Source organism: Poecilia reticulata, chromosome 12 (assembly GCF_904066995.2).
Source record: "Poecilia reticulata chromosome 12, P_reticulata-male-v2, whole genome shotgun sequence".
NCBI classification, from domain to species: Eukaryota; Metazoa; Chordata; class Actinopteri; order Cyprinodontiformes; family Poeciliidae; genus Poecilia; species Poecilia reticulata.
The window spans coordinates 15,226,046-15,240,629 of NC_088841.1; the positions used below are offsets into that span (position 1 = coordinate 15,226,046).

The 14,584-nt window shown below is 38.2% G+C and overlaps 2 protein-coding genes across 5 annotated transcripts in view; one reads left to right on the plus strand and one right to left on the minus strand.

Moving 5' to 3' along the window:
• Positions 1-4,152, plus strand: part of unc5cb (unc-5 netrin receptor Cb) — a 142,574-nt gene extending 138,422 nt beyond the window's left edge. For all 4 annotated transcript variants that reach the window (XM_008424252.3, XM_008424253.3, XM_017307961.2 and 1 more), the window contains one exon: positions 2,291-4,152. In XM_008424252.3, the coding sequence (XP_008422474.1) occupies positions 2,291-2,450 (160 nt within the window). In that variant the 3' untranslated portion in view covers positions 2,451-4,152. The remainder of the gene's footprint in view (positions 1-2,290) is intronic.
• Positions 4,153-4,539: 387 nt separating this feature from the next.
• Positions 4,540-14,584, minus strand: part of bmpr1bb (bone morphogenetic protein receptor, type IBb) — a 52,060-nt gene continuing 42,015 nt past the window's right edge. Inside the window, exons 5-14 of the mRNA XM_008424250.3 lie at positions 12,123-12,282; positions 11,142-11,244; positions 10,709-10,811; positions 9,300-9,393; positions 9,075-9,219; positions 8,035-8,227; positions 7,661-7,958; positions 7,400-7,575; positions 7,174-7,304; positions 4,540-6,158 (exon numbers count right to left, since the gene is read on the minus strand). Coding sequence (XP_008422472.2) covers positions 6,033-6,158; positions 7,174-7,304; positions 7,400-7,575; positions 7,661-7,958; positions 8,035-8,227; positions 9,075-9,219; positions 9,300-9,393; positions 10,709-10,811; positions 11,142-11,244; positions 12,123-12,282 — 1,529 coding nt within the window. The 3' untranslated portion in view covers positions 4,540-6,032. The remainder of the gene's footprint in view (positions 6,159-7,173; positions 7,305-7,399; positions 7,576-7,660; positions 7,959-8,034; positions 8,228-9,074; positions 9,220-9,299; positions 9,394-10,708; positions 10,812-11,141; positions 11,245-12,122; positions 12,283-14,584) is intronic.

Sequence of the window (14,584 nt, forward strand, 5' to 3'; positions counted from 1 at the left end):
TTTGCATGGAGACAAATTGTAGATAACTAATCTATTTTTAATTTGATTGTGATTGTTCTGCTGGGATGTGACTCATTGTGATAAACATCAGCTGAATTGAGATTAATTGACTTGGAGCGAACTCCGACAAAGACGGAGAGAGACGAAGATGGAGAGAGACGCTCTTCAGTGCAAAACGTCACCCGCGTGTGTCTTTGATAGTCCCGTGCATGCGTGTGAGCGCGTGTGTGAGCGCGTGTGTGTGAGAGAGGGAGAGAAAGCGAGATGGAGATGCAGTGTGAATCCATTTATAAGATCCCAGCTCAGCAGGACAGCCTTATCACAGGCAGCAGCTGCAGATTGACGAGACCTCTTACCGAGTTCAGCACGAAGGCAGAGGAACGCTAGCGAGAGACTTCAACCAACTCCTCACGCACAGCTCACACCAGTGATGCGTCTTAGTAGTGATTTTTATGTTTTGTCTAGATTTGTTTGCTTAAATAAACTTTCCTTCTCAGACGAAAATAAAAAAAAATAGAAAATTGTAAAAGTTTTACCAAATTCATTTATCAGAGGTGACAGATGAGACGGGAACCATGAGCATATTAGGCTCTTATGGGCCGCAGTCAGACATCTGAACAGTATTTTCCTGTGGTTTATGTGTTTGTCTTATTGAGGGGGAAGTTGTTGTTGAACGCAGGGAAATTTGGAAGCTCAGGAAGCGGTTCTTCAGAATTGGTGAAAAAGATATTTTATAGTGGAATGAATACAGGTGTCCTGCAATTTTGTAGATTACTTCTGATATTTTGAATTTTAATTGCTGGATAGAGCTTTGGTTGTTTTCAGGTTTGCAAAAACATAAACGTAAAATCTAAAATATTGTGCCAAGTTAAACTTTATTTCTCAAAGTGATTTTGATTAAATCCCTGTACGATTTCAGTTTTCACTGGCAATAAGCATCAGAAAGCAAAAGCGAATTGATCCGTCGTAGTCATGGTTACTTATCTCACCTTTTATTTACATGAGCCAAAAATATTCAGGAGGAAAATAAGAATCTGCTACTAGCACCTAATGTATTCAGACATACAAGGCCCTCTTCATCAATGTAAAAAAATAAAATATCTTATCACCATAATATCTCATTTTAATCAAATGGGGAAAGCCTCCTGACGAAGGAATAATTGTACTCAACGTTCTACTTTTCTAAGTTTTTTAAACTATGTGGCAACTTTAAGTTGTAATTCAAGACACTGTAAATATGGCTTTCAAGGGATAATTTCTTGCTTGCTCTTCAAAATGGGAAAGACCAGAGAACATGGCATTCACAGATGCATGTCGATCTACAATTTAGTAAATCATCAAGAAGATAGATACTTGTTTAAACATACCCATCCTTCCATTCACATCAACTTTAAAAGGAGAAGCGAAACCAGAGCAGTGTTAAAGGCTAGTTTTTAATCTTTCTGCTGCAAACAGTGAGGAGGACGGTAAGGAGGGTCACAAAAAAACAGCCTCAAAACATCTTGGCTTGAGAATCATGCATCCACGTCATCAGGCCTCAACAAGAGCAATTCATTTTGAGGTTTCTGTTTGTCTTTCACCAGGCATGCTGCTAATAATTGTGGGGAGTATCAAATTTTAAAATCTACACAACTGTTCGTGTTGTTCCTGCTTTGTTCTGGCAGAAGTTGCTAAAGTCTCTTCTTGAGCAGCTGCAGAATACTTTTAGTCTTTCGGTGAGGAAAAAGTGTTGTTGATGTTTTAATTAGTGAAGATCACAGAACGATTAGCTAGCCAAGTTCCTGACTGGCAATTAATTTAGCCTTCAATTGACTTTTGATGATTTGACTGTTAAATAATTAAACGGCAAATTAAAAACTCTGAGAATTTGAATGTTTTCCAAATCAGAAAAAACTTCTTTCATCTTCAGCTTTTAAACAAAAATCTAAATAATTCTTTGGACGGACTTGTGTTTTCTAAAGTTGTAAAACTGGCAAACTAGTATATAACAAAAATATTTTTTAGGGAAAAACATAGTTTAAAAATCAAATGTGTGTGGCTCAATTGCTCGATGGGTTTAATTAGAGAGAACTTGATCATTTGAGTTTTTGCCTCAGCTATATTTTCTTTTGAGAGATTTTTAAAAAAAAAGTATCTAAATTGTATACAGATCAATCAAAAAGCAGCACATTTGTATATATGGAAGTTTTCTGGAAACATGTGAATACCTCAACAAAGAAGCAGCTAATATTCCTTTAGATTCACCTCTCAGCATGTTTCCTAACACACTCCTTGTTTATCTTTCATTTAGGTATCTGAACTACTTCGCCACTAAATCCAGTCCTACAGGAGTTATCCTGGACTTGTGGGAGGCGCAGCATTTCCCCGATGGCAACCTCAGCCGCCTGGCCCAGGTTCTGGAAGAGATGGGTCGCCACGACAGCCTCGTTCCTGCTGCGACCGAGCACTGACGTCCGCTTGCATCTGACGAGGAAGAAGATTAAAAAACAGGAGTGAAAGAAGAGAGGAGTTAAAGGCAAGACTTTGATTTTGGAATCTCAGTGGAAAATGCTCTTTCGCGCTTCTAAAAGCTACCTGAGAGCACGCTGATGGAGGTGGAAGTATCGAAACAGCCAGGTCTGCTCAGGCATGACCCAGTTAAACATTGGCAACAAAAGGGTGTAAAAACCTGGAGAGCAAACATGAACCCTTGCCAGTCACTTTTCTGGCTGATCCTTCCTCTCTCTGGTGCAACAGTTTGATATTTTTGGCTCTAGTTTCCTTGGAAACAGCTGTCCGGTTGTTTGGATGAATTTTGCTGCCGATTCCCTCACAGCATACAAGTAACAATCGACGAGAGGTCAGTGGATCAAAGGAGGAGGACGGGGTTCAGAGAGAGCATCACTCAGCCATCAAAGTCAATATTCTGCAATCCTTGATAACACAGTATTTAACATTATACATATTTGTGCTTGTTTTTTTTATTATTTCATTCTGCCTGTTAGTATGTTGCAGAATCCTTTAATTTAGTTGCATTTTCTTTCTTTGTGTCACAGCACCACCTGGTGGACACGCACGAAAGTAAGTCAGAAAAACAAAGGGAAAAAGAGCATTTTCACATCTGTTGTAATAATTGCTTTTATTTAGTGTTATATATTATTATTGAGTTTTTATTATGTATGCAACTTTTTTTTCACATTTTGGTTATTTCTAATCTTATTTTATTTTATTTTTTTTATTAATTTTCTAAGTTCCTCCCCTTGCTACCCTTTATTTTTTTTTTTTTTTTTTTTTTAGAAATTAGATTTGGTATGGAAGCCTACATAATATCCCATGCAGAATAACAAAATAACAATGACACTAATGACTTTTATGATCAGATAGAATCATTTCCACAACTCGATCCCGTGATCAAACAACTTTATTTTTGTAGGACCAATGTGGCTGGAAACAGCTGCTTTCTACCAAAAAAAATGGAGACGTAAGATGTGAGGGTCAGTTTAGCCTGAAAGTTAATCAGTTAAGTCTTGTCTTGCTTCGTGTTTGGAGTCGAATCACATTATTCAGCACTTTGAGACAAAGGCTGAGATTTTAACTGATTTAAAAGTTTGTACATTAAACGACAGAAGCCATCAGTGTCATGATGATGCTGGTCATGTGCATATTAATTATTGATAGCTATAAATGCGACATTCCTTTAATGAAAGCGAGAACTTGCGACTTTTCCGGTGTTCTTTATTTTTTTCTTTTTTCCCAAAATGTATTTGTCCAAGTTTTTGTAAAGCTGTCTATGCAAACTCTGCATCCTTTCGAAACAATCTATTCATTTATCAGTGGGCTAGCCTTTGCATTACCCGATTGTCCTTCAGCTTCATGATTAATGTTGTGCATAGCGAGAATGTAGCCTGTTTGTTTCTGGCACTCATGATGTTCCTCGCTTGCGTTTCATCTGTCGAGTTACTGTACAAAGTGTAATAAAGAATTTTTAAGACTGATAATAAATTATATTTATATTCAACAATATAAATGAAGCATTCTTGTTTGAATTTCTGAAACTGCGGAGCAATGTTTCAGAGGAGATTGTTATCCTGTGGGCACAAATTTTGGCCAAACATTTTTGTACTTGTAAATCCAACTTTGTAACATTATGAAATAAAATTCCTGAGAAAGTCAGGTTTGTGTATCTGTAGAAAAGTTTTTTTTTTTGTTTTTTTTTTGTGTTGATCCAGTTTTGTGTAGCTTACCATATGATTACAGGCAAAGCAGAAATAAAAATGTCTAACTCCACTGCTTGGATCTGCTTCTTGAGATCCAAGTGCAAATTTCCCTCATGATTTCATGATTTTTATGTCTCAAACTGAGTGGACAGTGGCAAACCCAACTGGCCAATCTAGAGTTGAAAAGTGACAGAAAATTATTGCTTCTGATTAGCCAGTTTGCTAACATAGCTAGCTTGGGGCACAGAAATTAGGCTAATAGAGGGTCAGCTAGTGGGTAAATGCTACGCAGCAGGTCCATCTCTTTTCTGATTGGCCGGTTATATATATATATATATATATATTTGCCTAATCACATTGATGAACACAGATGCAACAGAATAATTTCTTTTCTGATGGTAGAACGAACCCAAACTGCTTAAAGTGGAGTGACCGTCTCAAAAGCATGACACCTAAAGCGCCATTGAAATAAATCCAGACTAGATCAGGGATGCAAGAAAACAATCTTTCAGTTGGATTTTTCATTGAGCAATCAGCTTGTGGTAATGAAATTGCGCTAAGAAGGTGACATCTAGAGGAGAGCGGAGCAGCAACAAATCAGTTCGCCTTATGATTGGCCAGTTTGTTTGGCACTGACCATTTGGTGTTGAATAATCATCTTGAGGCACAGAAATTGTGACGAGAGTGAAACAAACAGCTCAGCTTGTTGGCAAGTTTGGGTTTTTTTGGGTTTTTTTTTTACACTAACAGCTTTTCAACCATAGGAAGCACACCAAGGCATTGTCTAAAAGAAGCAGAGGCAAGGTAAAAAACCCCCAAAAAAACAATAAATCATAATCTCTTCTGAGTGGTCAGTGAGTTTCACAGCGACCAATCAGGCTGAGGTACAGACATCCTGAGGGCAGCTAAGAGGCAACAAAACACTGTTCACCATGAGGCTAAGTATGATTTCTGAAAGTAATTCCAGGAGATGAACCAGCAAATCCCATTGCATTTGTAAGATACTTGGAAAACATTGAAAAATAACTAATGCGTTCCACAAAACGTTTTGGGACCAACGTTTTGAAAGTAATCTCAAAGTTCTGGAAAGAAACCTCTATGTCTTGGGGACACATGGGGTTCGTTACGTCATTCTGCCCATGGTTTCAGAGTGGGATTTCTCAATGAACAAGCTCTGATGAACTTTGTAAAAATTGAACGTAATTTAAAAATGATACAAAGATGACAGACTTGGCTTGGAAAGCTCAGAAGATCTTAGTTTAATTTTGAAACAAAATAAACTTAAAAATACATTATGAGGAACAAAATTACAAAATAAAAAAATATATATATTCAATAATTTCTTTTGATTATGAGGTCACTTGTCTTAGAATTATTAGGCTGAAGCTACCATCATGTTGAACGTGAACTCTCCATGCAATGAGTCTCACAAAGCTCATGGAAATAAAAATCACTCAAACACATAAAGGGCAGTTGTGACAGCACAAAAGACTGCTCAGAATACTGCTGTATGGCTTCAGGAAGGGGGCTGCAGCGGCATCCTCACTGGAACCTGCAGGGCCTTTCCCCACACGGACGGTCTTTGGCCGGGCCAACACTCCGCTTTCACAGAAAGCACAATCTGATCTCCTAGTCTGAGGACAAACGTCTGCTAAATCTTTTTCTTGACATTCTTCCTGGCTTCATTATCGACTATCCTGCGTGCCAGTGTCTTTTTTTTGTCCGATCATTCACAGTCTCTTATTTTCCCTTTCTCCGATTGGTCGTTTGAAGAGGTCTGTGCCAGTGGCAGTGACAAGTCTGTAGGTGAGAAGAAAGCATCTCTCTGATTCTCCGTCACAGTTTGATGTCTTGGGACTCTAACATCTTTGCGAGGGTCTTCTTCACCCGGAGGGCCGTGAGGCGACAAGCCGGGTTGTGAGCCCAGCACTCTGACATCAGTTTCCCCATCTGCCGTAGACACTGAAGACACATCAAGTTCACGTTAGAAATACCAGAACAGAAAAACAAACAAATGTAATTCTCATCAGGCTACAAATGAATCCAGCACCTTTTCTTAGTCATGTCTTAAAGGCCTTAAAAGAAGCATTTCTTTTATGGCAGTAAAAGACAGAAAATGGCAACAGGAAATTATCTACTCATCTTATTACTAAAATTAGAACAAAAACTTAACAGTATGGCAACATAAGGCTGGACAAAGTCCCAGGGTTATCTGGCAAGCAAGGACAGGATGATAAAAGAAGCAAAAAAAAAAAATACAAATCTCAGAAGCTCACTGTTAATGCACTGCAGTAATAAAAGATGTTAGAGAACAGCAGTATTCTTTCAAGTGAGAGATTATGCTAGAGCACTAAAAGATTAATTTATTTTATAGCCTTTATTCACATCTTTACAAGGGATGACAATGGTGATATAGCTCTATATGACCTTCTAACGGCAAATATTTAATGTTCGCATAAATTGAAAGAACAAAAAAAAACTCCCTCTGAAAGAAAATGTGGTGATTTTGTTATTCTCCAGTTAAAAATAAAAATAATAACATTTAATAAAAATGCTTTATATCAAAGTGAAATCCTGCACCTTAAAAAATATACTTGTTAAGATTATAAACGCACATGAAATCTAAAACAAAATGCAATTCTAAATATTTTCTTGGAATGTAATCAGCGTCTTAAAACTGAGGTACTAACAGTTTGCAGTTTGTCTGCAGACCTTTGTAGGAGTGGGAAAAATAAAGAGTTTAGAAGCACAGATGGAGGAATAAAAGTTTTACATGTTGCTATTGCTGTAAAAAGGTTTTATTTGAGCTGAAGTTCAACTGGTGCCTTAATAAAATTAGAGGTTAGGTAAAGCTATTTAAGTGAAGCAATTTCTTACTCTTAACTTCCAACATAAAATCCTCCCGAAGCAGAATGTACATTTGCATTACTAAATTGGAGGCTGGCGGCTGAAAGCAATGAAAAACATAAATAGTTGCCTCATCGCTGCTCCAGTGATTTGCCATTGAAGGTCTTTGCTTCTTAATGCAGACCACCTCCCTCATGTCTTCATACGAAGGGTCAGTGGGCACGAGGTCGTGATAGGGCAGCTGATGTTCTTCAACAACACCTGTAAGAAAGTCAATGTCCTCTGTCATCATTAGCAAAAAAAAAACAAAAAACACTGGAATGAGTTCTGATGACTAAAGTACGTTATTTTCTGACCTCCAGAGGTGCATCGCCGCGCCACTTCCCAAAGAATGAGACCAAAACTGTACATGTCAGCCATGATGAAGGACTGGAAAGTGGACGTGTTCAGGGTCTCGTCCAGCACTTCAGGCGGCATGTAGCGCTTGGTCCCAACTCGTAGGTTAGGAGGGATGTCTACCTCATTGGTGTCACTGAAAGGCACAATGAGAACACAATTATGCTTCAGGATGCATTTATTCTGCCTTCCAATAATCTGCATCAAAACAACTCTTCTACCTGTTAAACTTGACAGCAAGCCCCAGGTCGGCGATACAGCAGAAGCCGTTCTTTTTCACCAGGATGTTTTTGCTCTTTAGGTCTCGGTGCGCTATAGCAGGTTTGCCCTGTGTGCCGTAGATCTCTGTGTGCAGGTGGCAAAGGCCTGAGATGGAGGAATAAGCCAGTTTCAGCAGAGCGCTGACATCTAAGGTGTTGGACTTGAGGTAGTCGTACAGGGATCCGTTCTCGTGGTAGTCTGTAATCAGGTACAGCTGAGTCCACGAGCCGGTTCCTTTAATGTCAGCTGCGATGAATCCTGCAGACGAGACGGGTTGGATTAGGGCAGGAGGAGTAAGCGCCAGCAGCAAAACCTCTGGGTTCTGTCGACCTACCCAGTATGTTGTCATGCCTCATCAGGAAGGTCTGATAAATTTCCGTTTCTCTGAACCAGCTGTCCTCCTCGGTTGTGAAGAAGACTTTGACAGCCACTCTCTCACCTCTCCACCTGCCCATCCACACTTCTCCATATCGGCCTTTTCCGATCTGCTTAACCATCTGAATCTGCTTGGCGATGGTCCGCTGAACCTTTTGACGGAACACAAGCAGTTTCTTCAACTTCTTCCAAACGGTTTTCATATTTTGTTGAGTTATAACTACAAACTTCTATGTATGTTGTGGGTATTTTTAATTTTTTTTTGTAATAAACAAACAAAAGGTAGAATATTTTTAAATCTAAAGCTCCCCCGAGTCAACGCTCTCTTGCAATTACAGCTACAAGTTGTTTAGAGTTATCTCAAGAAAATTATCACATCTAGAAAGTCCTTGAGAGAATCTGCAAACATGGGTTTTTATGTCTGCCTTTGGATTCTCACTTGCATTTTAGGTCTGGGCTTTGACTAGATCATTCTGCATGTGGATCTGGTTGCATGTATACCAATGGCAGTTTCTGATACGAGTTATATGGGCAGTTTCACATTGTGGAATTAGACTGGGGAAGGCAAGAGCACAATTTAAAAAAAATTTAACTTATCTTTCACTTGCACTTGGGTGCAAGTGAAAGATTTACTTTGTATAAATCTAACACATTCACACAGAGTAAATTCGGCTAAACCTAAATGTGTGGGACACTTTTCAGACTTTCATTTGTAAAAGATTTTGAAGATGTGAAGCATGTTTTTGGTGATTCCTATTAGTTGTGTTACAGTTGGAGGCTCTTACAATTAATATTTTATGAACAGTTTATGATGAAATGGTTTGCAAATCATGCAAAACAAGACTTCTTTACAACTGGGTTACATCACCTCTTCTTGCAACAGCACTGAGGATCTAAATATACCACTCACTGAAAATATCCCTTGTCTTTCTAGATGAGCAAATTTAACCTACGCTTAAACATGCCAAGACATTTTAGGATGCTGTTTTTATTTGCTACCAGCAGAGGGAGTCCTGATCCAGACCCGGAGCCTGCGCTGCGGGAGTGCTCTATCAGATCCTTCAGAGTCTCTCCGGGAGGAATGTATGTCTCATCCTGCTCCAGGTCGATACTGTAGGGCGGCTGTGATGTCTGTCGCTTATATCTGCCATGGAGAGGGAAAGAAGGATTGGTTTAGCAAGTATAAATGTATTGGTTTATAATGTTCATAAAGGCATTTTGTACCTGAAATAGCAGAGGACGAGAACAACACAAAAGATGCTGCAAACTGTCACCGAAATGAACACAGCTATGTACTGGATGCTGCTGTCCACGTATTCTGAAAGAAAAAACATGAAACAAGAGTAAAAAAAAAAAATAAATAAATAAATTATTTCTGTCCTCGATTTAAATGAGTATAGAGGAGGGTTGGTAAAATGTTACTGATTAATGGAGGATGACACTCTCTCTTATCAACTTGAGAATCTTTCTAATTGTGAGTGGCAGCGTCAAACTACTCCCCTTCAATCCCCCTCGGTCTTACTCATGTGCAACCCCCCTGCCCCACCACCACCACCACCACCTCCCGCACCGTGCTTTCACAGCCCGTTATCGATCACATCCCGTTCCTGAATCCCATGGATCGCGTGTCGCAGTGACATCGCTGCAGAAAACCCCAGGGGCCCGAAGCGGCTCCGGAGCTCTGGCCCTTCTGTCTCGGTGCTGTCAATCACAGACACACACACTGAAGAGGCTGCAGATGCTTCATGGAAAACAACAGCTAAAGGACTAAAAACAGGATATACTTCGTTTGACTGACGTTATTTATTTCATTGAAAAAAGATTGACAAATCTTGTGCAGCACAAAAAGTGCAAATTTAACACTTTTTTTATAACACCAATGTTAAAAAATCTCACACAATGTGATTTTTAATATCTTTTTCCATTAGAAATGATGCTGGCTTGTTTCTTGTCTTTCCAAATTTACTGAAAAAAAAAAATCTAACTAAATCACTTCCTACTTTATGATTATGTGCTAGGCTTATTATTCTGATTCATCACATAAAGTCTCAACAAAATAATTTGTTGTTTTAAAGGCATAAAAAAGAGTTTGCGGGTTATGAACACTTTTGCAGAACAGTGCATGATCGGCCTTGTCAGCACCCAAACAAAAGCATAATGCTCTATTTATCTACAGCTGAGCTGAGAAATCAGATGGCCAATGTTTGCATTGTACAGAAAGTAGAGTCTTGGATGTATTTGTAAAAGCAAAACGTTGAGTGTTTCTGACAAAGGCAGAAAGAGAACGAATGCTGGTGTTTGTGTGTGCGTGTGTGTGTCTTGGCTTGCCATGGAGTGACAGATGGACATATACCTCACATCCGTCCTGAGGCAAGAAACTCAAGCAGGCCCTGGGGAGAGCCTGTCCTTTTCATTACAGAGTGAGAAAACAAGCCAAGTCTGCACTCTCTGCTCCACCTGCCACTCTCTCCTCTGCTCCTCCAGAGCAGCAGGAGCCATTTCCCCTCCAGCAACACACTGTGGTTAGTAACAGTTTAAACTGGCAGTGTCCATCACCGACCCTGTGTCGGCCCAATTGAAGCCACTCTAAAAACCTTAGAGTGCGGCAGGTTTCACTGTGTGAGATAAACTACCTGATGTGACGAGCGGCGGAAGCGTTGGACGCAGGTTTACGTTGCAGTAGTCATGATCCGTGCAACACTCGAGAACTCTCCAGGAGCGTGCACCCCAGGTATCCTTTAAAAACATTCAAAAAATATATTTTAACATGATAGCAACTGGCAATGAATATTAGAAATATTTTTGATAAAAATGTATTTTTTAAAAATCTCGGAGCTGAAAGATACGGTGCCTTGTAAAAACTTTACTTTGTCACATTTGGATATATAGTTTATACAAGATTTGACCAGAAACTTGTAAATCGTGCCACTTTTTCAACTGGATGTAGGTGGATAATGTAGGTCACATGGGCAGTTGCCCTGGTCAGCATTAGTAAATTACCTAACAGTGTCTGAAGATGAAGAATGCATGGTAAATATTCTGAAACATGCATGCATAAAAACGTACTCTGCACTGAAATTCAGAGCCACCCAGCGCCAAACAACCTGCGCTGAACACAGCATGACCCCCCTCCTCTTCCGTAACCATGGTGAAGCAGAAACCATTGGTCCTGAAATCAATGCACACAAATAATTACCTGAACAATCAGCAATTACAGGTGTATCATATATTACATGTATAAAAGTTTGATTGATGCATATTATGATTTAATAAACTGAACTTTCGATTGTTGTAAAAGTTCATAAATAACATATAAAGGCAAAAAAGTAATCTTACATTAACTATGACTGTAAAGTTTCCTTAAAAATTGTTCTAGTAATATCAACTTCAATTAGATATTTTGGCAACACTTTATTTGAAGGGATGTGCATGAGACTGTCATGTATGACATAACACCTGACATAAAACTAGTTCTCGTGAATGCTTATGACTGTTATCATGAAGTATCATTTGGTAAATAATGACAATTTTAATGGACTTTTAATACAAGCTTTAAAGAAACTTTGTATTAAAAGTGTCATCACTTACAAAATAATGCAAAGTTGACACTTTTGATGAACTTTTAATGCAACTTTTAGTGCACCTTTCCATTAAAAATGTCCTTATATACCAAATGACACTTCATGACAACAGTCGTAAATATTCATGAAGAGTCATTAATGTTCATGACGTGTTATGTTTATGACAGACTCATGTCAGTCTCATGCACACCTCCTTAAAATAAGGCTAATTGAAAATCTAATTGAAGTTAATATTACTAGAACAATTTTTATGGAAACTTTACAGTCTGTTGGATGTTTCCTAACTTCTTTAATGTGAGAAAGATTTTACAAGATTGAAAAGAAAATGGTTATTTCGTCTATTTATTACACACAAAGATTGAACATCGATTTTCATCTTTCTAATAATGGTGGACAGCTACTTTTTACATGTAATTAGACTCATTATAGAGTAATGTCATTTTTCTGTGTGTGGTCTCCAGCGTACATGCAGGTGTTGTTGACGGATCCATCGGGGCACTGAGGGTAGCAGTGGCACCGCAGTGTGTTCTCGGCTGAAACTGTGGCGGTGCTGCTGCTCTCCGCCGAGGGCCGGTCCGATCCCTCCCTCCATCCACTCCTCAGCAGCATGGTGTCCAAAAGGTTGGCTGTTTAAGGGAAAAAAAATTTACTTTAAAAATACTAAAAACTATAACAGAGAGAGGCAGAAGAAGACAGATCAACAGAGGTATGCTTTACCTTTTAATATTATATAGTATTGTGTATCTTGTACATATTTAAGGGTTTTGAAGTGTCGTCAGTATTTTATAAACTAATAGTACGGTCTAATCTCTGTTATGTACCCTTCAAAGATTTTATTTTATCTTAGAATCTGATAAAGACCAGATTATTTAGGCATTATTATTTATTATTATTTATTATTATTTAACCCTATTTAACCCATTATTATTTAACCCTAACCCTAACCCTAACCCTAACCCTTCGAACAGAGCCTCCTTTTCTTACAAAAGCTAATTTACTTCAATCATTTTCTTTAAAAAAGTAAAATTTATATGTACATTTATGGCAGAGTGGGATATGTTTCAAGAGTCTATTTACATTAATATTGATAATTGTCCCAGTTAAAAAAAAAGTGAAAAAAAGGATATAACATCAGATCAATAATATCAGGATTTTTATTGTCCTGCTGCTTTACACATTATACAGTATTTGTTTACTACACCTTAATGTAAGAGTCTTCCCTTTCAATTTGATTTATTGGAGTAGGTTAGTTTTACTTAGTAATTTATTGTAATGCATCTGTATCCAAGTTTCCTCTTCATCCAAGTGATACTTCAATGTAACAGTAAAAAATGGCTTTTAAGGAAAAACAGCTACCTCAAACATTTGTCATTTCATTAGGATACCAATCATTTAAATAAAACAAAAGGCGGTGGGTTACTTTAAATAAAACAAATATTTTTCTGACCTCAGACTTATGCAACTTATCTGTGTTTGGTCTACACTCAGAATCAATTATTTAAATGGCAATCCTATTACAGACACTTATGAGATTCTCCCCAGGGTTTTATTTTTTTATCCAAATTATTAATTTACATCATGTCACAAATAGATACGACATTAAAAACAAAATCTTTTACACTGTCAAGTTGTAAGCCAAAAGCTGAAACATGGGGAAAAAAATGACTCAAAGAGCGGATTAAGTGTTTTAACATGTTCTAATCTAAATGCATTAATTCATGTACCTAAAAGCCAAGGATAGTCATGGAAATTTCACTGATGTCCACAGCATCACACAAAATGACAGAAAAGTTAGTCTCCAAGTTAATCTCCAAATGTACAGTTCTGACCATTAACAAGTCCACAGAGAAGATATGCAAGGGGACAGTGTGATGAAAACTTCAAACAACATGAAAGCTGATTCTCCAGATTAAATCTAACAAATGTTTTACTCATATCTGGTTCAACGCCTGCCAAACTAACAATAGCAGCATAGAAGACCAACTGTACACTAAAACTAAGAAAATAATCAGAAATCGGTTATCTTGCAATAAATAAACCGTGAAATTGTTATTTAAAAATCACAGTTAAAAATCACAGTTGTTCTTTTTATCAACAGAAGGTGCATGTAGTTCCTCTATGCAGAGTAAAACGAGTTCTGACAGCAGCTCATCCCTAAGGACGATTGTGGTCAGGAAGCTGAACAGTTCTGTGCCACACTAGATGGATGCCTTCCTCACACTGGAAGTCTAACTTTCACTCCCTCACTCTCTTTAGTCTGCCGGGGTCTTTTACACAGAGCCGGAAAGCAAGACAGAAGCACTGTTACAAATACAAGTTCAAAATCTGGAGTTTTGTTTAGAAAAGACCTGCACAACACATTAAGGATGTTCACTTTGACTCCGTCAGTCATTTGTAAGAAAAGCTTTCCTTGACAGGTTTCTTTATTTCGAGTGTAAGCAGATCTAAGCAGCCTGACAGCAGAGCAGCAGCTACTGAATACGAGCGGTAAGTAAATCTCCAGAGAACTATGTAATCAAAGAGTGGTATAAACAGACTGAACGTTCTTTAAACGCAACTCTGTATCCATTCAGTGTAAATCTGTGTTGCTGTTTCAGTCAGAGGGGAAGTTTGAAGCAGCTCAGATCCTCCCTCATATCAACCTTGGTTTCTCTACCTCTCCTATTCAGATTTTATGGGGGGAAAAAAATGCTGCTTTTACTTTTATTTTTCCTTTTATGTCAGAGGCAAGCATTCAAAGATGACAAGAGCAGGTTATGAACACTTCTGACTTGTAGTAAGCAGGTCATTCACTGAAAAATCTGATTCCTTCGCTGTTAAAGGGTTCAAGCTGAAAATTCCCACTTTAGTAAAGATGCATGTTTCATGCATGCCGTCTTGAGGTTAATAAAAGAAAGACATATTTAACAAAGCAGATACATTATGTTA